Consider the following 24759-nt stretch of genomic DNA (forward strand, 5'->3'; position numbering starts at 1 on the left):
TACATTTAGTTCATTCAGTGATTTTTTTTCCAGATTATAGATTATAGGAATTCAGATTTGGCCAGGTGAAAGGCAAAAAGAGAACTGACTCAAATCCACTTTGTGTGTGTGAACAGCTGCATATACTTAACATGTTTTTATTTGCTTGAAATTTCTAATATACCTAGTAATATGTTTCCCATTAGAGAAAATTTTAAAAAAAGGTGTGAGGTTTTCAGTGTTTGGCCTTGCTGACTTTGGTAAACTCTTCTCTGTGTATTTTCCATTTGCCCCAGTATAAACGTTTCATTTCATCATATTTGCTTTTCTAATTTGACATGAGAACTAAAAACAATCCAGTTAAAAAATCTGGGTCAATAGGATAGCAGCCTGCAGAAGTAGGAAACAAGAGTTAAGCATTTTTGAACATTCCCTTTAATCGTTAGTATCTGCTAAAAAGGAATCTGTGAACGATACATTATCTCAATATGTGATACTCTTCTACAGATATTCTTGGCTTTAATAAAATTGTTTCATGAAGGGAGACCTAAAATAAAATCCAATCTCTATATTCTCACATTTAGTTTCTTTGATTGGTTTACTAAAATTTAAATGATTGCATATTCTTTTTGGACTTACTGCAAGCAGGGCAGCATGGACAGGACTGGAGAGGGAAGCCGTGTGCAGCTGAGCAAATAGGAAACAGAAACACAAGATGAAGCCCTCTTCTCCGAGGAAGGTGGTGGACCTAAAATGCTTCCTGCCTCAATTTTCTATTTCATTACTTGGGGAGTCAAATTGCAGGCATCTATATGACACAAATCTTTACCGCTGTGCCCAATATTGATGTTTATCAGCCAATGCTTGATGATCAGGAAGCAGCAGTGTGACCCAAGTACAGTATGTGACTGTCTCAGGTGAATCTTAACTGCACACATTTGGTGGCCTTGGACACTTGTTACCGCACTGTGGACTCTCACACACAGGCCTTGACCTTGGTCTGGGATTTTTGCTCACACATGGACTGTTGCCCTCATCCTTTTCCTTCAGTCTCTGGCACCAGCAGTCTGTGAACTCAAGATTCCAGGCACAGTTTGTCATGCTCTTCCCTATCAAGTTACCATCGATTGATGCTGTTATTTATTTATTTATTTATTTATTTACAAACTGCCTGTGGCAGTTCTAAGCAAGAAAAAAACATTCTCAGCAAGAAAACATTCTAAGCAAGAAAAAAAAAAAGTCTTGCTCCTGATACTTAGAAAAAATAAATTAGAAAGATTAATGTTTCCTATAACTACATAAGCTAGATTTTTTCAGTTTCCCAAACATTAAGGAAGATAATCAGTTAATATAAAACCGATCAAAATGATTTTTAATTTTCTTCTCTGTTCAGATGAAGAGAGAATACACAATCAGTTTCAAAGGAGAATCACAATGATGCTAAGAGCTGTTGTCAGGGAGGCTTCCAAGGGGAACAACTCATGCTGTTGTCTTTGTCTTTTTACACACATAAGCGCCTTTGTTTCTACTTGACATTATATACTGTCACATTTATTTCTCTTGTTTGTTGTACAAGAGTTGAACATTTTCAATTTTAATAAATATAAATCTTACGATAAGATCAATATTCACAAAGAGGGAGTTAATGAACATAACTTCTTTAGAAAATGTAATGGAATTCTGATTTAAAAGACTAAGTGCTAGGGTCCGGTGTGGTGATCTAATGGCTAAATCCTTGCTTTGCAACCACTGGGCCCTCATATGAGCACCGTTTTCTTTTCCAGCTGCTCTACTTCCCAGCCAGCTCATTGTTTGTGGTCTGGGAAGTCAGTAGAGGATGGCCTTTTGGACACTGCATCCAAGTGGGAGACGAATAAAAGGCTCCTGGCTCCTGGCTCCTGGCATCAGATTGGCTCAACTGTGACCATTGGGGCCACTTGGGGAGTGAACCAGTAGATAGAAGATCTTCTTTGTCTCTCTCTCTCTGTAAATCTGCCTTTCCAATAAAAAACAAATCTTGAAAAAAAAGACTACATGCTTATAAGAAATTGAAACAAAGAAATAAATTTCCAATAATGTATGCATCCATATTTTACATAAAATGTTTGTTCTTGGTGATTTTATTTATTGCTCAAGCTGAAACTGATTAGAAGAAAATATTCTGGATTTAATGACTTTGGTCATTTTATTATTAGATAACAAATGTATCAAATCATCATTTTAATTTAATTTTTCATTTATGAATCAATACATAATAAATGGATATAGAACACAATATGATACTTAAATACATTTATTTAACATGTAATAATCATATCACAGTAATTAGATTTTTCATATTACCATCATTACTTTCTGTTTGTTGTCTTCAAACTCTTCTAGTTCATCATAAAATAGTTTGCTATAAGGCATAGTCACACCATTAAGTTATTGAACCCGAGAACTTATTTATTCTTTAGCTCTGTTTTGGTACCTGTTGTCCAACTGTTGTCTTCCTTCCACTTCACTGAGACTCTAGTAACCACTCTTCCCTTCTCTTCTTCAAAAATCAACCACTCCAGGTTCCATACGAAGCAAGGACACGTGGTACTTGGCTTTCTGTCTCTGATTTATTTCATTTAATATAATCTCCAATTATGTCCCCTTAAAATTGTATCATTTTAAAACATGTTGACTTTACATATAATAAACAGCTCTATAGATAAAAATTTATATTATGTAAAATGATTCCTTAGAAATATTAGACTATTTAATGATCTTGAGATTAAAGCTGCCTTATATAATTTCTTTTAAAAACATTAGCATACTAGTACAAAATATAAACTTAGCATAAAATATTGGTATATAATTTAGTATATTAGCATAACTACTTCTAATGTTTGTATAAAATATTAACATGTTTAAATAACTTGGATTTTAATATAACCTGTTTTTATTTAGTTTAACGTAATATTATTTTATGTAAGATTATGAAATCATAGTTCATTAACAAATTAGCATAAGCAACTTTAAAAAATCAAATCAGTGTTTTCAATGTTAAGGATTCAGCTTATCTGTATAATTGATAATTTGAAGCTCTTTACTTAGTTTTAAACTATAAGCAAATTATAAAGCATTTGAACTCCTGTTGATACATTTCTGCATCACTGAACAATCTCTAAATAGAGAACACAGGGACCAGCATTGTGGCACAGCAGGTTAAACTGTTGCCCATGATGGTGACATCCCATATAGGACTGGTTGGACTCCCAGCTGCTTTACTTCCAATCCAATTCCTTACTAAGGTTCCGAGGAAAGGAGGAGAAGATGGCCAAAGTACGTAAGTCCCTGATATCCATGTGGAAGATCCAGATGGAACTCCTGGATTCTAGTTTCAGGCTGGTCCGGCCGTAGGCTTTTCAAGCCAATCAGCAAATGAACCAGGAAATGGAAGATTCTGCCTCTTTCTCTCTCTTTAACTTTGCTTTTAAAATAAAAGGAAAAAAAAAAGGAAGAAGAAAAAGTGAAAACAAAAACCTTGCAGCTAAATATAATTTACTATTATATGCATCATTGATAGAATTGGTATTGGTTTCAGAATAAATGAAGATTTTTGGATAATGTTAATTCGTAAGATTTCTTTTTATCACTTTTTGAAATAGGTACAATGCTTTCTTCGGAGCAGAATTATATTGTTTTTGGGCTTCCACTTTCTGTTGGATTTCTTTACACCTGTTATAAAACAAAGGTGAATTGCTTTGATTAAAACTTGCATTTTATATAAATCATTGGCATGTGTGGGAAGCTTTCAGGCTACGAGGCATATAAGACCCACAAAACATTTGTTCTGTTCTTGCTAAGGCACTTGAAATTCAATAAATCTCTATATGGGTATAATTTATAAATTGATACTTTTATATGATTATAAATGTCTACCTAGTCCTTGGTGGAAATAGAGCCCCCACCCCTGGTTGGGTTTAACAGGCATTTAAAACATCATGAAATAGAATCTGAGGTTATGTTTAAAATTTTAAACTGAAGTGCAGATGTTTTGCAGCAGGTAAAATTGGGACATGATGCTTCTGTATTTTTACCTAATTCCCTGCTAATGTGTCCAGGAGGCAGTGTGGGATGACTCAAATCTTTGAGGTTCTGTCACCCCTGTGTGGGAGATCCAAATGGAGTTTCTGGCTCCTGGGCACAGCCTAGACAAGACCCAGGTTTCTGACAAAGAGATAACATCCCCTGCCCCAAATCCACTTATTACATGAGGGGCTTATGGTAGCTTAAATACACCGTGTTAAATAAGCAAGTCTTCTTTATAATTTCAAAGCACAAAAATTTATTCAAACACATTTGGTCTATGAAGCACAGAATGCTATCTCAAAGTAGATGCATACATCTTAGGGGATTCGAAAGCCATGTATAGCCATTTTATTCATGAAACAACATAGTCCTAATCACAATTTCATTTCAGATTTGTTCAAAGTTTACAAAAACATTGCTGAGATTTTCTTTTATTTATTCATCAATGACTTATGAAATTTTTTATCTGATATTATCATATAAGAAATTGAAGAATTAATTGAAAGTTCAAAACATCACCCCAAGTACCATTTAACCATGCAAAATAATATTCACTTAATTTCTAAAGCTTGTGGATTTTTAAGGAAAGTTTTCAATATTTTCACAAAATAAAAACATGTCTAAATAAATATACTAAAGAAGTACATTCATGAAAGGAAATATGTAACAAGGCTCTATGAGGTTGAAATGCAATCACCAGGACTTAAAATCAAAACTGGTCAACTTTTCAAGAGATATTAATCTTTATCTTTCAGTTTTCTCCCAGGCTGAAGGATTATAACATTTGCATTTGAATTCTCCTAAACTCTCAGCATGTGAGACTGTTATTGAAAGATTTTTTGTTTTGTTTTATAAAACATTGTTTTTCGGCATCTTTCTTTTTAAAAAATTTTCCTTCTATTTTAATTTTATTATACAATTGCATAGGCTCTACGATTTCCCTTGCCCCTTCCCCAGAGTTCAACCCCCAGCTGGTATCCCCTTTGTTGTTACAATAGTATAGTCCTTATGAAGGAGCAATCATAAGTCCATCATTCTGCTATTTAAGTGCATCCTGACATTGTGGGTACAGACAATGGCAGACAGTCCAGCATTCTATTGTCAAAATGCATTTAACAGTTTCATTGGGAGTCCATCTTTGATTTGGAAGTAGAGATGCACACTGCATTGTATCTTCACATCTGGATATGATAGTCTCTATTACACAGTTACTATACATTCCCTTAAATGAAAAGCCATAAAACAAAATCAACAATAGGAATAAAGTTAAAAAATTACAACACCATGGAGTTAAATAACATGCTACTGAATAACCAATGTGTTGATGAAGAAATGAAAAAGAAAACAAAAATCCTTCCTCCAGTTCCAAACAGTATGCAGTCTTATCAGATACCAAGTACATACAAATAACAAACACAGTGGATTTAAGTGTTAATAAAGGACATTACACAATATAACTGATATGAAACTGAAAGGTGACATGTTCAAATATTGAACAACAAAAACCAGACTTGAAAGTACACACACAGAGAAGGATCATTTCTGGTCCTTTTCCTCATAAATATGGTTCTTAAATTCCAAGACACACGAATCCTGACTATAAGTATAATTGCATTTATTGTCTTACAACTTGGATCTCTGATCCCAGAGGAAATCTGATCTTGAAACTGAAGGATTTTTCACTTTACAAATCACTCTTAAGCTGAAAGGTGGCTCTTTCCACATTTCTCTTCATTATAATTTAAAAGATTTATTTATTTATTTGAATGACAAAGTATCAGAGAGAGGAGAAAGATGGAAAAACAAATCTTGTACCCCTCTTTTACAGCCCAAATGGTTACAACAACTAGGAATGTTTGGAAACAGGAAATCTGAGTCTGTGACATGGAAGGAAGGAGCCCAAGCGGCTTGGCCATTATCTGCTGACTCTCTGGGGATGTGAGCAGGAGGCTGGCCTGGAAACAGAGTAGTTGGCACTCAGGTACTTTAATACGCAATGTCAACGTTGCAAGAAACAGCTTAATCTAATATCACCAGTCCTTTTCACTATCATCCTTTAAAAATAAATATTGTGCTTCCAGATTCATGTGGATCTTTCCGCACATTCTGTATGTTTTATGTGTGAATGATGGCAGACATTTCATTATGTCTTCAAGCAGTTCATTTTCCACATTCTTTGGAGGAAATAAACTACACATATTAGCTGACAAAATGTATTTGGAAGGGGCAAAAGTATGTCACCATGAACAGAATGACCTATTATAGTGTACTCTTGGAGGATGCATGCTTGCTCATATTCTTGGTGTAAACTCATCATGTGCTTTTGACCTAGTGCTTTTCCTCCAGCCCCAATGTGAATATCATAATCTACACATGAAGAAAACATGTTAGAAGAATTCAGTGCGATATGCTGCTTGTAGGAATGACCTTTCACACAAGTTGGGTTACTTTCACAGAATGCAGAAGGCTGCAGCTGTGTCAAACATCTGCCTAGAGGCAGACATCTGCCTTGAGGCAAACCTTTCATTGAGCAGCAGGTTCTGTGAAAAGAGATATGGGGTTATGTTATGTATTTTGTGTTCAGGAATAATCTCAGGATCTCCTGAATCCTTTGCCTTTTAGTTTGGAGACAAATTCCGATGTTACCCTTTAGCTGAGAATAGTTATAATAATGCTGATAAAAAATGATTGAGCATCAAGAATAAAATAAATACTGTTTGGTTGGTAAGATGTTTTCACATCCAAGGACATCAGTTAAAGAGATCATTGTTCTTCATATACTACCTGTGGGGAAAAAAAACTTATGTAGAATGAGATGTAGAATTAAAGAGTATCCAAGAGAAGATGGCTGGGTGTGAAAAGGCAAGGGATTGCACAGTTTTCCATATGTACACTCATTTTTTTCCCTCTACAACACAGCAGATGATCACTTAGTTCACTGAGAATATCCTATCCTAATATTGAAAAAAAATGGAGAGGCAGTGCTGTGGCACAATAAGCTAAGCCTCTTCCTACAGCCCCGGCACCCCTATGGACACCGGTTCTAATCTCAGCTGCTGCCTCAATTCCAGTCTAGCTCCCTGCTTATGGGGAAGCAGCAAAGGATGGCTCCAGTCCTTGGTCCCTGCGTTGGTGTGGGAGACCAGAAGAAATTCTTAGTTTCTGGGTTCAAATTGGCCCAGCTCTGGCCATTATGATCATTTGGGAAGTGAACTAGCAGATGGAGGATCTCTCTGTCTCTTGTCTCTGCAGCTCTGCCTTTTAAAGAAAAACAGATTTAAAAAATTATTGAAAGTAATGAATTAAGATATAGATCAGCTATATTTGCAATGTCCAAAAACTTTTTTCAAGCAGGATATGAAGTTTTTCCTTGAAAAACTTTTCACGTGAAATCCATAGGTAATAATAGTGATCCAGAATTAAGGGGTAAAAGGAATTATGGCAAATGATTGCAGAGTGTGGAATCTGAATTGTGAGAAGACCACGTTCTCCTAAGTCATGTTCTAACCTTGCTCTTGTTCTCTTCCTAGTAGCTTCTTTGCTGCTCTCTTAATGTCCTTATTTCTCAGTGTGTAGATGAGCGGGTTGAGCATGGGAGTTATGAGTCCATAGAAAAGTGCAAGAAGCTTGCCCTTCAGTTTGGCTGAGTTGCTCTTCGGGGCCATATATGCATAACCGCTAATGGCAGAGCCATAGAACATAATCACCACCAGGAGATGAGACCCACAGGTGTTGAAGGCCTTCTTGCGACCCTCAGAAGTTTGGATCTTTGTGACTGCTCTGACAATGTTGATGTAAGAGAACAGAATTAATCCAACTGGGATAACCTTGATGACCACCACAGCTGCATACATCTCCACTTCATTGATCCATGTATCAACACATGACAACCGAAGCATAGCCGGGACCTCACAGAAGAAATTCTCCACTCGATATTGACCACAGCGAGGTAGCAAGAAAGTCAACACTGTCTGCACCAAGGAGTTGCTAAAGCCTGTCACCCAAGCGACTGCTGCCAGTTTTTGGCATAGCCGAGAATGCATGATGGCTGTGTAGTGGAGAGGCTGGCAGACAGCTACGTAGCGATCAAAAGCCATGACTGAAAGAAGTACACATTCAGTGGACCCTAGACCAAGGAAGATGAAAAGTTGAGCTATGCATCCAATGTAACTGATGTTTCTTTGGCGGCTCTGTATATTTATCAGCATTTGAGGCACAGTGGAGGTAGTATAGCAGAGGTCCAAAAAGGAGAGATTAGCCAGAAAGAAGTACATGGGTGTATGGAGTCTTGGATCAAGGCGGGACAAGATAATGATGGCTGAGTTCCCAAAAAGGGTCATTATATAGAAGATGGTGATGGCCACAAAAAGAACCATTTCTAGTTTAGGCCATTCTGAGAAGCCTACCAGAACAAAGCCATCAGGCTGATGGAACGTGCTATTGGCTCTTCTCATTACTGTGACACCGGAAGCACCAATGCCAGAATTTTGGAAGACTGATGAGCCCATGTTTAGAATTGATACTGTCCTGTGAGCATGTATGTCATGGAGAAACTGGATAGGAGATGCTGAAACAAATGAAATCATTATTATACTTTATTACCTTTGTTAAAAAGAGAACATTAACAGTTTTGTATCTGTATTTCAACAACCGTGTTCTCATCTATGATTTTTCACTTAATAATACTTCACTCAGAAAAGATTTTACAAAAATGAAGTCAAAAGGAAAAATATACATATAAACAAAATATTTGTCATACAAAGATATGAGATCTGATAAGATTGAAGGATATGTATACTCAATTGAAGTTTTGTTAAGTCTGTATTATGCAAGATTTCTGATGATATTCCTTTTAATTTCACTTATTTTCTTGCTGCTTTGTAATTAATTTTTTATTAGAGAAGATAGAAATTGGTTTCCATGAAAGATAATGTTATTTTAAAAAGGTAAATTATCCTTTCCGCTTATTTTATTTCTACTTTCTGTGTATTGTAATTAAGTTAATATGAATAAAACTCCAAGGACCCCAGTCAATACACTCATGGAACTAATTTATATTTATCTTTAGCCAAGAGATAATTAGTAGGTGTTAACATGATTAAAAGTCATGGCACAAGAACAATGATTATTTTGCTTAACTCAAAATTACATCTATAACAATTGACATATATTTGTATCAATTACCAGAAGCATAAAAATGGTTTGTTTTGTTTTGCTTATGTGGATAGTGTCACTATTCTTTATTTACTCAGAACTTAAGTAGAAAAATCTCAAAGCAAACTTTCTTGTAATTAAGCTTAAATATTGTATACTATTTATTATATGATATATTACACTATATGTAATATATTCTACTATATGTCATAATATATGTTATATTGTACCCTGTTTCACGGATAAATATAATTTTTAGTTTAATTTTTATATAAAAATGGGAAAATATTAATTTCCCATTAATAATATTAATGGCAAAAAGATTAAAAGAACAGAAAGCATCAGTAAAGATTTATACAATGATTTGGAGCAGAGTTTTAATGAGTACATTCTACACAGCATTAAAATATTTTCCTTTTAATTTTTATTTTACTTATTTGAAAGGCAGAGTTACAGAGACCGAGGAAGAGAGTCTCTGTCCTCTGGTTCACTTCCCACAGAGCTATCATGACCGGGACTGGACAAAGCCAAAGCCAGGAGCAAGGATCTTCTTCCTCATCTCCTGTGTGGGCCTCCTCTGCTGGTTTTCCAGGCACATTCGTATGGAGCTGACTCAGTAGCGCAACAGCTGGGACTTGCATCAATGTCTGTATGGGATGCTGATGCCAAATGTTGCAGCTTAGCCCACTATGCAACAGTATCAGCCCAGAATAATTTTATTTTCCAGACAAAAATCTTACATAATTCATTTCATTCATCATTTTCTACAGAACTTTGGACAGCTTAAAGTGTTTTCAACTTATTTTGATTGTTATTTTATTTTAAAAGACTCACCATAAAACTGAATGTGTTTGTGTAGAACACGATGCTCTGAAATATATACACACAGGAAATTACTGGATATAGAGAATCACGTGTTCTACCTCACATAGCTACCATTTTTATCAGAAAAGCACTTGGCATCCATGTGCAAGTATTTTTTCAACAATATGAACTATTACTAACTATAGTTGCTTTTTACAGTAGAAGTCTTCAGCTTGTTCCCTCTGACTGAAATTCTGTGTCTTCTCCAATCACCAATGCCTTTGGTAACCAATGTCTTACTGTCTAGTTCTAAGAGTTCAATTTTTAGGTTCCATGTGTGAGGCAGATCACATGGTACTAATTATTATGTGTCAGATTTATTTTATTTAATCCCCCAAACTCACTGTGTCTGTCTTGTAGGCAGGTTGTTGGACTTGGCAAAGTCCAATGGCATTCCCACATCTGCAGCATTACTAAACAGCAGCCTAAGACTCCTAGTTTGCCATCGAAAATCTTGTGTGATTGAACTCTATTTAATGTAGACACTAGCATTACTGAATAAACCTGTGGTGCAAACAGCTAAACAATCTGTTAATAATATTTTACTTATGACATTAGGTATTATTTGATAAAGACAATGTCTTTCATAGCCAGCTATCTGCAGGCCTTAATTAAACTCTTCTTTTTCTTATGCTAAGAGATGACAAACCATGTAAGGCAAAGCAGGATTGTTTCCTGGGAAAAACAGGGAACTGACAGGCTAGCAAATCAGTGAAACACTGAAATAAGTACAAAGTACAAACACTGGGAACAATAAAACATGGTGACAAAATTTAGAAATAACAATATCCTTAGGTCCAGTTATTAAAATATTCTATTCAGTTAAAAAAAATACAGCCACCACGCTAAGGTAATAGAACCTCTCTAAATAGATAAAATGTTCCATAACCAAAAATTTTAATCACCATGGAAAATCAAAATGAAGAAAGAGATGGTATTTTTAAATAATCTTTCTTTATCCAGAAATTTCTATTGTGGGCCCGGCACGATAGCATAGTGGTTAAAGCCCTCACCTTGCATGCTCAGGGATCCCATATGGGTGCCGATTCTAATCCCGGTGGCCCCGCTTCCCATCCAGCTCCCTGCTTGTGGCCTGGGAAAGCAGTCGAGGACGGCCCAAAGCCTTGGGACCCTGCACCCTCATGGGAGACCCAGAAGAGCTCCTGGCTCCTGGCTTCAGATTGGCTCAGCTCCAGCCATTGCTGCCATTTGGGGAGTGAACCATCAGAAGGTCTTTCTCTCTCTCTCTCCTCCTCTCTGTATGTCTGACTTTCCAATAAAAAATAAATAAATCTTAAAAAAAAGAAATTTCTATTGTAAATATTCTAGATATACTCTTAGGGTTTACATAAATATTTTCATATTTTCATGATTCTCACACCTTAGTACATGGAACAGATATAATTTAAAATGTGAAATATCTTCCTATAGTTATTGAAATATAAGTAAACATGTTAAAAAATATGAGAAAACATGCAACAAATACAATTGATATTACCTCTGAGTTGGAAATTATTAATGGTTTTCATTACATAATTATGGTTTGCTTTTCAGAATTTTGTTTTAACAATCAGAAATTCATTTTATAATAGCAAGTACTTGTGTTTTTAACAGATTCTTCAACAAGTTCTAATTATTGAAGTGTTGTCAAATATTTTCAATGTCATAGAAAGTAATTCATTTTTGTGCTTTAAGTCTTTTGTCTTGGGACTCATAGATAACACATTCAGACAGGTGCTCTCCGAGATCAACCACAAGCATCCTGCTAACATTATCCTGTGTCCTTTAGTAATTGAGTCAAGTAATTGTCACATGCACGTTATTACTGAGATTCTGTGAGCTTGTGGAAACAACCCACAGTTGGATAAAATAAAGGGACTCATTTATAATTCATTGCTTTTCTTAGCTTGGCTGCCTCTCCATAGTCGCTAAAATATTTTAGTTTATTTTAAAGATTTTTTTTCTCTGATTTCTTTGTGGTTATCGATATTCCTCTTACCAATATGCAGTTATTTGACAAGAAGCAATAAAAATTGAAAATTGAATTACTTTTGGTAACCATACGGTCTTAAGATTTTTATTGTTTGGTATGTAATCATTTATATTGAAATGTGTTTGAAACAAATATGATGGCAATCATTTTATGGAAAGAAGTAATTCCACAGCGTTTGCGAACTTCTCCTTCATTAGGACAACATGGAAGAGCTTGGAGAGAGGATCAGAAAGCAGAGCAAGACAGGACGATGGAAATGAAGCCATCAAGGATGGAACTCATCTAATTCTAAGCTCCTTCCAGGGTCAAGTGTAGCTTCTTTCCCTTCAGGAGACATTGTTTACTACACATTTCCAGGGGAAACGGAAAACAGAAAGAAGCAGCCTTACTTTAATGAGGTTCCTGAGGAAAATGTTTGTAAAATGGCTTTTGTTATACAGGGACAGAAACCGACCACCTGTGCACACGGGCCATGCTAATCTCCGTCTCATTCCACTTTTACTCTATGTGCTGCGGAAGCAAGCACCAAAGGCTGATCATCTTATAGAAAGTCTAAACTTAAGATAGGTTTACCAAACAAACTTTACATCCTGCTTCATCTAAACAAATGTCTCCCAGCAGTCATTGAAAACTGTTCCTCACCTTTTAACAGCACAAAATGTCTTTTGGATGCAAAGCCGCCCTTGGACAGACAGAAGTGCAGATCCTTAGTCCTCTGGCTTTTCTGTTTTATCAAGCGAATCAAGGCCTTCGGAGCTTTCAGCTCATCATGACAAGGCAAAGAAGTTGTCCCTGTCACCCCTCTGATCATCAGGACTGCAAGTCCAGCCTTTTGATGGGGTTGTTTTTGCCCTTTGTTATCCAAAAACTGTGTTTAGAAAATTCCACTTTACTAGAGTTTTCCTCTCTTGGACTCCCCCTGACATCCTGATTGCTGTGGCACTAGACTGCTTTTATAAATGTCACTTTGCTCAAAAAGTGAATAAATAAAATGACTTTTTAAAGTCAGGCATATAATTGAATATATATTACTCTTAGAAGATGTCTGTCTGTATCATGTAAGCTACCTGATTCTAGTTTGAAAACAAACTCATCCAACAGGTAGGACGCATGTCAGAAAATGTGGCAAATCCTTCTATTATCAAAATTGACTTGTAGTATTCTTAAATTTACTAATAATCTTTTCCAGATTAGAAATTACATATTCAAAAAGTTCACAGAAAAAGAAAATTGAAAAATAAATTTATTCTGTTACACGAAATTTTAAAAACTATGTATGGTGTTTTACATAATATATATATTTTTCCTGGAAGTTTAAAAATCCCACAAGTTATTACTCCTTTGTAAACAAAGACTCATGCACTTGATTATTTAAGTCATTTCCAAATCTCTGATTTTGCACTGAATTTACTTCAATTTTGAAGAAAGATTTGTTCACGTCAATGTACAATTTTCCTCTTTTGTCAGCTAGTCTCACAATTCTAAAACCAAAAAGTGAAAAACTGGATTAGATGATGTAGTACAGAGAGTCAAGCCACTGTCTGTGATATGATTCTGGTTTCCCATCTCGCCATATCAGTGTCACTTTGAGCCCGGGCTGCTCTGCTTTCTAACCAATTACTCATATACCCGTGATGACAGCAGAACATGGCCAAAAACCTGTGTGCTTGCCACACATGTGGGAGACCAGACAGAGTTCATAGATTCCGGCATCATCCTGGCCCATTACTGGCTGTTGCAGTTATCTTGGGAATGAATTGGTGGATGAATTATTTTACTGTCCTGTCACTGTTTGTCCAATAAATACATAAATCTAAAAAAAATATGAATGTACAAAAAAACTAAAAATTATGAATACTAAAGTCAATACCTTATTCACCCATGCAGCACAAATTTAAAATTCACTATTAATTTTTCTTTAGAATTAAATATGTTTTACTTTATCTAAGGCTATTTTATATTCACATGCTGTAATTTCAACTCCCTCTTCTGCTGTTATCTGTAGTTCCGTCTTCCATAAGACATCGATCACAATGTCAAATGGACAAATGACAGGAGGTTTAGCAGAATTTTCTGTCTAAAATCAAGAAAAGCATAAAAAGTGAAGTGAACTTTCGCTTTCACAATCATCCTTGAAGAAGTGGCTCAGAGGTCCTCTTGTGTGTGCCCCTTACCTTTCAGGTTTGTTCCATGTTCCGGCTGCTGAGGGGATGATTCAGTCTCAGCAGTTCCTTTTAGGATTATTTAATCTTTGCATCTAAATCCCAGCACAATTTGACTACTTTTTTTTTAATAATATATTTGAAAAAATACTGACACCTGGAATTTCATTTTCATTTACTCCTCAGGGGAGAGAATGATTTTTCAATCGGATGTACTAAAAATTTGGCTTTGGGGAACCAATTTCTCAGTGCAATTAAGCAGAACCCATGGAAAGAGGAATGTGGGAAATATAAAACATTGTAAATTGCTAACAAGCAAATGCATTCCACATAATTATTACATTTTGCTTTTCTTCATGTTTGATTGTTCCCTTGATTTTTCACTGCTACAATTATTTCCAAACCGACACTTAAAGGGTAGGGCATTAATGATGCAGCTAGTTAACTTGTCGCTTGGGACACCCATATCACATTGGAGTGCCAGTTTGAGTTATGTCTACTTCTAATTCATCTCCAGCCAACTCATCCTGGGAGGTAGTGGGTCATTCTTTAATGTCTGGGCCCCTGCAACCTACGTGTGAGACCCAAATGGAATTCTAGGATCCTGCTTTGACTTGGTCCATCTTGGCTATTGTGGGCATTTGACGAACAAATCAGGGAATGTGTGTGTGTGTGTGTGTGTGTGTGTGTGTGAGAGAGAGAGAGAGAGAGAGAGAGAAAGAGAGCGAGAGAGGGAGAGGGAGAGACTCTGTGTGTTTGTTACACTGCTCTTTTAATACATGAAAACCTTTTTAAAAATTCAGGTACTTGGAAGCCAGCACCATGGAATAGTAAGCTAGCTTCTGCATGTGGTGCCAGCTGCCAGCATTCCACATAGATGCTGGTTCATGTGCTGGCTGCTCCACTTCCCACACAGCTTCCTGCTGCTGGCCTAGGAAAGCAACAGAAGATGACCTAAGTCCATGGGATGCTGTACCCATGTAGAATACATGGAAGAAGCTTCTAGCTCTTGGCTTTGGAGGGACTCAATTCTAGGTGTTGTGACCACCTGGGCAGTGAACCAATAGATGGAAAATTGCACTTTCTCTCTCATTCTCTCTGTAACTCTGCCTTTCAAATCAAGATAAAATAAAGCTTAAAAATCTTATCTTTGAAAAAGATTAAATTCTTAAAGTAAATTATAACTTTCAGAATAACTTTAAATTATACTATTATCAAAGATATTTCAGTAAAATGTTTTTCTGAAGAATACATATTTATTTTACGGTTAGTGAGATTGTTGAAAATAATCCATGGGGGGGGGCAGACAGTACAGTAGGCTAATTCTCCACCCTGTGGTGCCAGCCTAGTCCCAGCTGCTCCCCTTCCCATCCAGCTTCCTGCCTATGTCCTGAGCTGGCAGTAGAGGATGGCTCAATTCCTTGGCACCCTGTGCCCTCACAGGAGACCCAGAAGTAGCTCCTGGCCTCTGGCTTCAGATCAGCTCAGTTCCAGCCACTGTGACCATTCAAGGAGTGAGCCAGTGGATGAAGATCTCTGTTTCTTACTCTTCAAGTAAAATTGCCTTTGAAAATTAAAATAAATAATTAATATATTTTTTTAAAAATCCATTCCTTTAATTTTGAATCATATCCTCTTGAAAATATAACCAACTCATGAATCTTAAGGTGAATACTCAATGATTATTTCATGCTAAATACTTTGTATTAAAGCTTATCATAAATTATATCATTTGGTTCTCCGCAGAATTTTACAAGTATGATAAATTTTCAATCTTTTGGATTCTTCTCAATTTAATAATTTATAAATGGTGTTTTAAGGTCATTTTACATTGCACTACTAAGTTCTAATGAATTTAGTGTCAGATTTTTTTGTGCATTTCAAAAGTGTTATTTACATAACTTTAATATTATTTATATTATATAATATTCGTGCAATTTAAGTTCTATCTACTTGTTACCACCAATTAGGGAGAATTTATAGTGATACCTCCCACTCTATTTTTGTTGTTAACTTTTAAATAACAATGTCTCTCTCTGTATAAGTAAACATAATAAAGAAAATAGTGAAATATAACTGATGTAACCACTACAGACATAGGTAAGTCTGAGCAGCAGAGTGGGTACCTTGCTTTCCTGGCCACATGACTGTGGCATGGAGAACCCGTGCCACGCCAGGCTGCCTGCTGGGGACCCTAGCTCTCCAACTACTGCTGCTGGGTGGGGGGAGAGTCCTGGGCTTGTGGGTGAGCAGAGCCACATCTGGCACCTGGCTCTACCTGCTGGCTGCCTGGCAGCAAGCTTTAGGGTCTTGCGGGTATCAATTACTATACAAGAATATCCATGGATAAGGCCACAGTACATGCAGGTGAGGAATGAATCCTGAGGGACACTCAACAAAAAAGCTACTGTACTTGCATGTAAACAAAGGGACTGAGACCTGGTGGTTTCACGGGGAGAGATTGAAAGATTTATATGGGTCAGATTGATTCACCAGGGATTCCTGAGGTGGGGTTGTTAGTACAGAGCATCATTGACCACTACACGCCAGGAAAGCTATGGCTGGGGCCTAGCAGAGCTGGATCCCAGGACCTGAATGAGTGTCAGAACAGAGGGTGAATCACATTAGACAGGACCTTGACATTAACCAGCACATGAGAGAACCAGGTCTGGGGATAGAATTCATGGGGGACAAGTGGGCCCAACCCTGTGGAAATACAAGTTCCACTGGTTAGCTCAAGAGTTGGGATAGTGAAGGGCTGAAGAAGGTGTGAACATGTCAAGCATTTATTGCTTTCTGTTTTGGTAATAGACATCCTTATATAGCTAAGGTTGTACCTCATTTTGGATTTGATTTCTCTGCATTTCTCTGGTCACCAGTGATATTGAGAACTTTTTCATGTTTTTTTGTTTTGTTTTGTTTTGTTTTGTTTTTTGCATCTTGTGTTTCTTTTTTTTTGAGGGTTGTCTTTTCAGTGTCTTTTCACATTCCTTAACTGGATATGTGAAGTTTTTGCTATTGAGTGTTATGTATTCCTCATATTCTCTGATTTTCATACTTTGTTAGGTAAATAGCTTAAAACTATTTTCTCTCATTCTTTAAGATATCCCATTTTAACATTTTTTTTTCTTTTGCCATGTAGAAATTCTGGGTTTCACATAATCCACTTACTTTCTTTTGTTGCCTGAACTTTTGGGATCTTATACCCAGAAATCATTGCCTACATTGATGTCTTATGCATTTCCTATGTTTTCTGCCACGAGCTTCATAGAATTGGGTCTTATGTTGAGTCTTTTATCTATCTAGAGTTGATTTTTTAAATGATGAGAGGTGGCGATATTATCTCATTCTTCTATATATGCATTCCAGTTTTACTACTAGTATTTTTTTACAAAGTTTGTTCTTTCTTCAATGTATAATGGAAAAGTTCCTGGCTCCTGGCTCCTAGCTGCTGACTCCTGGCTTTGGTTGTGGCCACTTAGGGAGTAAACTAGTGGATAGATCTGTTTCTCCTTCTCTGCGAATCTGCCTTTCCAACAAAAATAAATATTTTCTTTTAGAAAGTTGTCACCGTGGCTGTATTTAAACCTGTGGAGAAGTACTTTCAGCTTTTTCTTATTCAGTATAATATTGGCTATTGATCATCTGGGTAGAAACAAAATCTAGTACTTTTCAAATTATTCCAAAATATTGAGAAAGATAGAATTATGCCAAACTCATTGGTATATTTTGTCCAGCATTACTCAGATTATAACACCAAAGAAAAACACAATACAAATATAAAACTACGGACTTGATCATGATGTGTGATTTTTTTACATAGTGCTTAATTTAGTATGTTAGTAATTTATTTTTTTAAATTGTTAAGCTAAAACAATTTTGCATCTATATTTATTATTTTTAAGTAAAAATATAAAACAATTTGTAAATTAAATACATTGAAAGGATCACATATCATAATCAAAGAATACATTAGAACTATGTCCAACAATTTTGCACCATCATATTTAGTAAAAATAAAACAATTTGTGAATTAAATACATTGAAAGGATCACATATCATAATCAAAGAATACATCTGTCCAACAATTTTGAATCAATAGAAATCATAAATTACATGAAAAGAATAAAAATAAAAAATATATGATCATCTCAACAGAAAGCATTTAATATGATTCAACATTTTTCATGGTATAAACAAATGGCAATCCAAAATTAGGAGCCACGAACCAGGAGCTCTTCTGGGTCTCCCATGTGGGTGCAGTGTCCCAAGGCTTTTGGCTGTCCTCTACTGCTTTCCCAGACCACAGTCAGGAATCAGGATGGGAAGTGGAGCTAATGGATTATGAATTGGCACCCAAACGGGATCCAGATTCTTGTAAGGTTTAGCTGTTGAGGTAATGTGTTATGCCTGAGAAATATGTTTAACAAAAATTCTTTATAGTAGAGAAAGCATATGATATTTGTCTGTGGGACTGATTTAGTTCACTGAGAGTAATACTTAAAACATTATGATGCAGTTAGGTAGCAGAATGTTAGACTTGTAATTGTTACTAAAGGGGTACACTACTGTAATAATATGGGGAAAATTGTAGAAGAGAAAAATTGTAGATGGAGGAAGAAGAGGGAAAGGGGAAACCTTGTATCTATTTACTGTATCATAGATAATAATAATAATAATAATAATAATAACAAAGAAAAGTTCCTGTAATGCAATAAAATAGTATTTCATAGTTTTTCTTAATTTTTTTCCAAGGAGAGACTTCAGTCACTTAGCTATTTGGCCATTCACTGGAGAAGGGAATTACTAGAGACTGGGTCTAAATGGTTGCCAGTGTCTGATGATGTGGGAACTCCCTAAGTATGCTTTGATGACTGTCTGGCACCTGAAAATGAAAGAAGACATGTGTTTGAATTTTCATGGACTTTGATTGTGAATAATCAAGTAATTGCTTTGTTGCTTTTCTTAAAGAGAATAACACTATAGGTAATTGTACTCCATGAACTACCATGTAATTCATCTGAAACTTTCTAATAGCTTCAAATAACAGTGGGAGAAATAAAAATTCAAAATGACATAACCCCTGGAGATAGGAAGACAGAGGGATTCTGAACATGGCAACTCCATTCCGCTTTATAATAAGGCCCTGTGGGTCATGCACTTTGCTCTATTAAATGACTGCTTTAAAAAGGCTCCCTTGTTCTTTGACTTTAAACTTGGGTGAGAAGTTTCCCCAGTTGCTTAGAAGGATAGCAGAGACCCATGCTATAGCCTATTAATTCCTCAGAAATAAAGGTGATTGACAGAAGTACAATCTGATACTTCCATAATTCCAATGCATGCTGCCATTTTCCATGTTCTTAATCTTTTGTATATACATCCAAAAGATAAATAACCCAATAATTAAATGAAAATCAGGGTGACTGCCCATTAGTCATATTTGGGGATGTTTGGGGAAGAAGATAATCAAAATATGGATGGTCAGAGCCTTTGAATTATTTTTCTAATAGTTTATAGTTGGCAAATTTTGTGCATACAGAAAGAGCTATAGAGCATGTCATGGTCATTACTGCCTTCCATGGGGTGTGTTACCAAGAAATGGGAATGAGAAATAGAACTGGATATAGAACTGAGGCACTTCCAAGCACTCACAGGAAATGCGGGAGTCCAACCAGCATCGCAATATGAGACCAAACACCTAGCCCCTGTATATAGTGTGTAATCAGTTAGTTTCCTCTCCTTTTTTTTACAAAAGATGAATTTATTTGAAAAGATGTGTGTGAGAGAGAGAGTCTTCCATCTACTTGTTCATTTCTCAAACAGCCACGATGGTCAGGACTTAACCAGGATGATGCCAGTAGTCAGGATCTGTAGCCAAATCTCTCATACCAGTACCAAAGGTATAAACACTTGGCCAGTTTCCCACTGCTTTCTCAAGCACATCAACAGGAAGCTGAATTGGAAATGGAGTCCCCAAAACTCACACTGATGCTCTTTTGGGAAGCCTGTGTTGTTCGTGGTGGCTTAAGCCTATATTTGCCATGCATCAGGGTTACAAGTTGCAATATAAATAGTGAACTTTTTCTGCTTGACTTTTTTTCTGTTAACTCAAATCTGAACTAAATTCTACAGTTCATTTTTGATTTTATAATACCACTTAACAGATCAACTTATATTCCAGTTATTCATAGAAAGTTAACATTTACTAGTAATCAGTAGCTAACGAAATTCATTTTTTATTTCATCAAATATTAAACAGTGTGTTCACAGAATTCCATCTGGGGCTTATGCTCAACACATATAACATCTAATGGAAGGAAAGAAAGCTGAAATCCAAACAGGACATGGGTGTCAGTGTTTTATAAATCAGAGTTTAACAATTTCAGTGCTAGATAACAGTATCACTCCCATGTCCAACCCCTACAACTAACAATGACTCCAGACATTGTCAAATATGCCCTGGATGGGAAAATTGCCCTTTACTGATAATAACTGCTAAAATCAAAGCATATTGTTGTACCAAGCATCATGTTTTGTTATATGAGATCTAGTCTACTGATTGGCATAAAGCTAGTAAAAATCAATCATTACAGTGCACAAAACTCACAAATACACACAAGCACACACACAAGTATGCTTGACAAAATGATTTAATGTGTTCTTGTGTTTTATTATATATGATTTTAAAATTTTATTTTAAAAATATTTTTATTGGCGTGGCAGATATACACAGAGGAGGAGATACAGAGAGAAAGATTTTTCATCCACTGATTCAATCCCCAAGTGACCATAACAGCTAGAGCTAAGCTGTTTCAAATCCAGGAACCAGGAACTTCTAAGTATAATGTAAGTCAAAATGACCTTTTATCTTATAGAATTTTTATTTATAATTTTATATTTTATTTTTATTTTATAAAAGGTCACTTTGACTTATATTACACTGTTTTCAAAGCACTACTATTTCACTTAAAAGCATTTTTAATAAACAAAAGGCATTTTAAGTATATATCTTAAAATATTAATCATGAGGAAATGGGAAGGCAAAATAACAGCTCAGGAATTCAAATTGCATTTCCCTCTACAAAATGGTATCTGATATTTAGACACAGGATTATGAGATCCAAGCTTCTTCCAATTACAATAACAGCTACTGGCACGGGATCCAAGCTGGTTTCATTATTTTCTAAAAAAAAAAAAAAAAAATCTTTTTTTCACCATCTGTTTTTACCATAGTTCAACACCAGATGGTGCCATGAGATAATGGAACTTAAACTAATTCTTCACTGTCACAACCAAGTCTGAATCATACTCAAACATTTTTGGCTTAGTGGATGAAATTTTCCCCAATTTTTTTTTCCCCTCTGGCAAGTCTTCCTGTTGTCCTATCATAAGTAATAGTAATAGCTCCCATATAAAAATATTATCTTGTATTTCTATGACTCAAACATATCATACCAGTGGCATAATGACAGGAATTTAAGCGATTTGTCTCGCACCTGTGCTTTCTGATATTAGACATTTATTTTTTTCTAAATTTCTATAGGTATAAAAACTGGCTCTGGATTCTTTAGTTGATATCATATGGAAAAGATAGGTCCCAAGGTTCAGAATGTAGAACTATGGAGTCCAACCCTGAAAAGTCACCACCATATGTCACCACCATATCCAAAAGCTGCTATTTCAAGAGATGTGCAAATTCAGGGCCCAAGATTTGGTGTATGTTCATGTGAACAAAGAAAAAAGAAAAAAATGAATAGATTTGGTTTTGTAGTAATAAAGTGACATTACAGTATGATTGCTGAGTATTTGTTCTTAAACCTGCAGGAGGTTCTTAGCACACGCTACAAAAGCAGATACTGAGGCAAGTACTGATGTTTTCAGTTGGAAGATGCAAGACATTCATTAGTAACTACTTAATTTTCTTCTTCCACAAGGTTTTGAAATTTTCATTTTATATGAAACAGAGAATCAGAGAGAGCAGAGATGTTTTGTCTTCTGGTCTCTTCCCCAAATGCCTGGCCACAGCAACCAGGATTGGGCCAGTCTGAAGCGCAGAGCCCGGAGCTCAATCTGGATCTCCCAAGTAAGTGTTGGGGACTCACGCGTGTGAGCTGTCACTTCCTGTCTCCCAAGATATGCATTAACAGGAAGTTGGAACTGGGAGAACAAGAATGTGAATCTAGGCATTCCAATATGGAATGTGGCAATCCCAAGCAACTTCTTAACCCTGTGCCAAGCTCGTACTCCTTTCTTGTAACTTAGATACTAACTCGCCTACTGTTTATTTTCTAAATGCAAAGTACTTGATTTTATTCTGGAAACATTTCATACAATTATGTTTCAGTACTTCCTACATTTTCACCAAGTAATTTGTGTTGCTGTTTATGTCCCTTTCAAAGATTTTTTAAAGTATGATCAAATTATGAAGAACTTACCAGAAATGTCCATATTTTGACTTATTTACCACATTCACTCTGTAATACTTACATCTGTTTCATCTCCTCCAACTGTTATAGCCAAGTCCATCATTATATTTTTTAACTGAAAACTTGGTCTGATTTTTTTTGTTCAAATGCTGCTTCTCTTTATTGCATTTAATGTTTTGGATTCTTTTCCAGCTTCTTGTGAAATCAATTTTTGACTCTCTCAAAGATGGACAAGTTTATCCAAACTGTACTTTATTGCCAAAACTAGTTACTGTAAATTCTTTTCATGCAGTTTTTAGGTTGAGTTTATCAATTTGATACAGTATGGACTTGAATACAACTCTTAATAGGTGAACTGGATCTTTATTATAACTTCAGCCATCTAGATTCTTTTTTAATCCCTCATTTTCTCCTTATTACAATTAGCTTAAACCCAAAGTTTCATCTTCCAATAATTGCTGTTAGACAAGTTTGGTAGTAAATTGCTGTCAGATTGGACTCAATGAAAGATTACTAAATTGTCATATATATTTAAATTATCTTAAGTTTCTGATCATCTGCGTTTTTTGGACAGGAGCAGAAATTTTTTATGGTAATATCTCCGCCTTCCTCAGCTGTTTGAAGCTGACCTATTTTTTTTTTTTAAGATTTACTCATTTTTATTGGAAAGGCATATTTACAAATAGAAGGAGAGACAGAAAGATCTTCCCTCTGCTGGTTCACCCCCCAAGTAGCCACAATGGCTGGATCCAAGCCGATTCAAAGACAAGAGCCAGGAGCTTCTGGGTCTCCCACGTGGGTGCAAGGTCCCAAAATTTTGTGCCCTCCTCTACTGCTTTCTCAGTCCACATGCTGGGAGCTAAATAGAAAGCAGAGCAGCTGGGACATGAACTGATGCCCATATGGGTTGCTGGCAAGCATTTAGCCACTGAGCCATCACTGTGGGCCCATTATGTTCCATGTTAAACCAGAGAGAAGTGGCCTGAATCTCATGTCTCCTCACAAAAATGGCATGGTCTCACCAGCTCCAGATTGGTGGAACGAAAAAATTTGTAGCAATAAGCAGGTCCTTCACAGCAATAGATTTATCTCAGGTTACTAGGACACTACTATTCCACAACAAACTGTGCAGAATTCCGTGACACATATTCCCCTGTGAAACCTAAACCAGTGGCTGACCAGTAAGAAAGATAACCAGTGAGGTGATGATGGGGAAGGACAGAGCTTCTTCAGCACTTCTGTGTGATATATTACATGTGGTAGAATAAACAAGCCTACTTCTGATTGAATACTGGCTATGGGAACTGTGCATTTCCTGGGCTTCAATAAGCAACCTTGAAGTCTGAGATCACAGTGATCTTTTTACGTAAATGCCATCTGGAGATTACAGATAGTTGAAGATTTTGGAAAGAAAATGTGATGCAATTAGAAGACACTAGAGACTTCCTTATTGTACATGGGTTGATTAGATGTAAGTTAAACATGTGCCCTTATGGTTTTGGCTTTACTATAACATGGTTGATTGCAAGTGAGTAAAAAGCAGAAAGAACCTGTTCAGCCATGCAATCCCAAATTGGTGGAGAGTGGTTGTGACCTGCCTCCTTTGGTGAATGGACTGATTGTACAATCTTCCCAGGCTGGAACTCTGCTGATAAACGTATTCTATATTGAAGGCTTGGAAACATCCTTTGAAAAGCAATTCTGCTTTTCAATTTGTAGTATCATATTTATACTGTGTCTGCCCTTGGGTTGCTAGTTTGTGTAGAGACAAATCCTTCTTTAGGCCTTAAAACAGAAAAAGCAAATAATTTCATTTAATCTTTTTATTGTCTTTCACTCAAACTTCACTCAACCTGCCCTGCCACCAGACCTGACCCATATATATGTTGGCAGGTACCAAAACCTGGCCTGGTCTGGGCTGTTCCCAGCCTTGGTTCTTGTGCTCATCTGCAGGGACTGCATCCTGACCGAGTTCTCCAAGCTCTTCTATCAGGTCTCCCAGTGGCAGATCTTGTGCACACCAATGAGTCCGTGGCCCAGACTGACTTAACTACTTTCCTGTCCTGGCAGGAACAGAGGCCTTACTAAACCAGCCCACACCCATTCCAGTTTTTAC

At 36.2% G+C, this 24759-nt stretch overlaps 1 protein-coding gene across 2 annotated transcripts; it reads right to left on the bottom strand.

The window, feature by feature from the left end:
• Positions 1–7547: 7547 nt before the first annotated feature.
• On the bottom strand, positions 7548–17117 carry LOC121167302 (olfactory receptor 10-like). Of its 2 annotated transcripts, XM_040996752.1 has the most exons (2): positions 17094–17117; positions 7548–8468 (listed from the first exon to the last, which is right to left on the bottom strand). In XM_040996752.1, exons 1-2 carry the CDS (start codon positions 17115–17117, stop codon positions 7548–7550), a joined length of 945 nt encoding a protein of 314 aa, XP_040852686.1. The 2 variants fall into 2 exon arrangements, with proteins under 2 accessions (XP_040852686.1, XP_040852685.1); XM_040996751.1 differs by lacking the exon at positions 17094–17117 and having other exon boundaries at positions 7548–8498.
• Positions 17118–24759: the final 7642 nt, after the last annotated feature.

Source organism: Ochotona curzoniae, unplaced genomic scaffold, assembly GCF_017591425.1.
Source record: "Ochotona curzoniae isolate NIBS_2020 unplaced genomic scaffold, NIBS_Ocur_1.0 patch361, whole genome shotgun sequence".
Lineage (NCBI taxonomy): Eukaryota > Metazoa > Chordata > Mammalia > Lagomorpha > Ochotonidae > Ochotona > Ochotona curzoniae.

Coding starts and splice junctions, on each gene's coding strand:
- LOC121167302 (XM_040996751.1), bottom strand. CDS start 8,498: ATGAGAAGAGCCAATAGCACGTTCCATCAGCCTGATGGCTTTGTTCTG.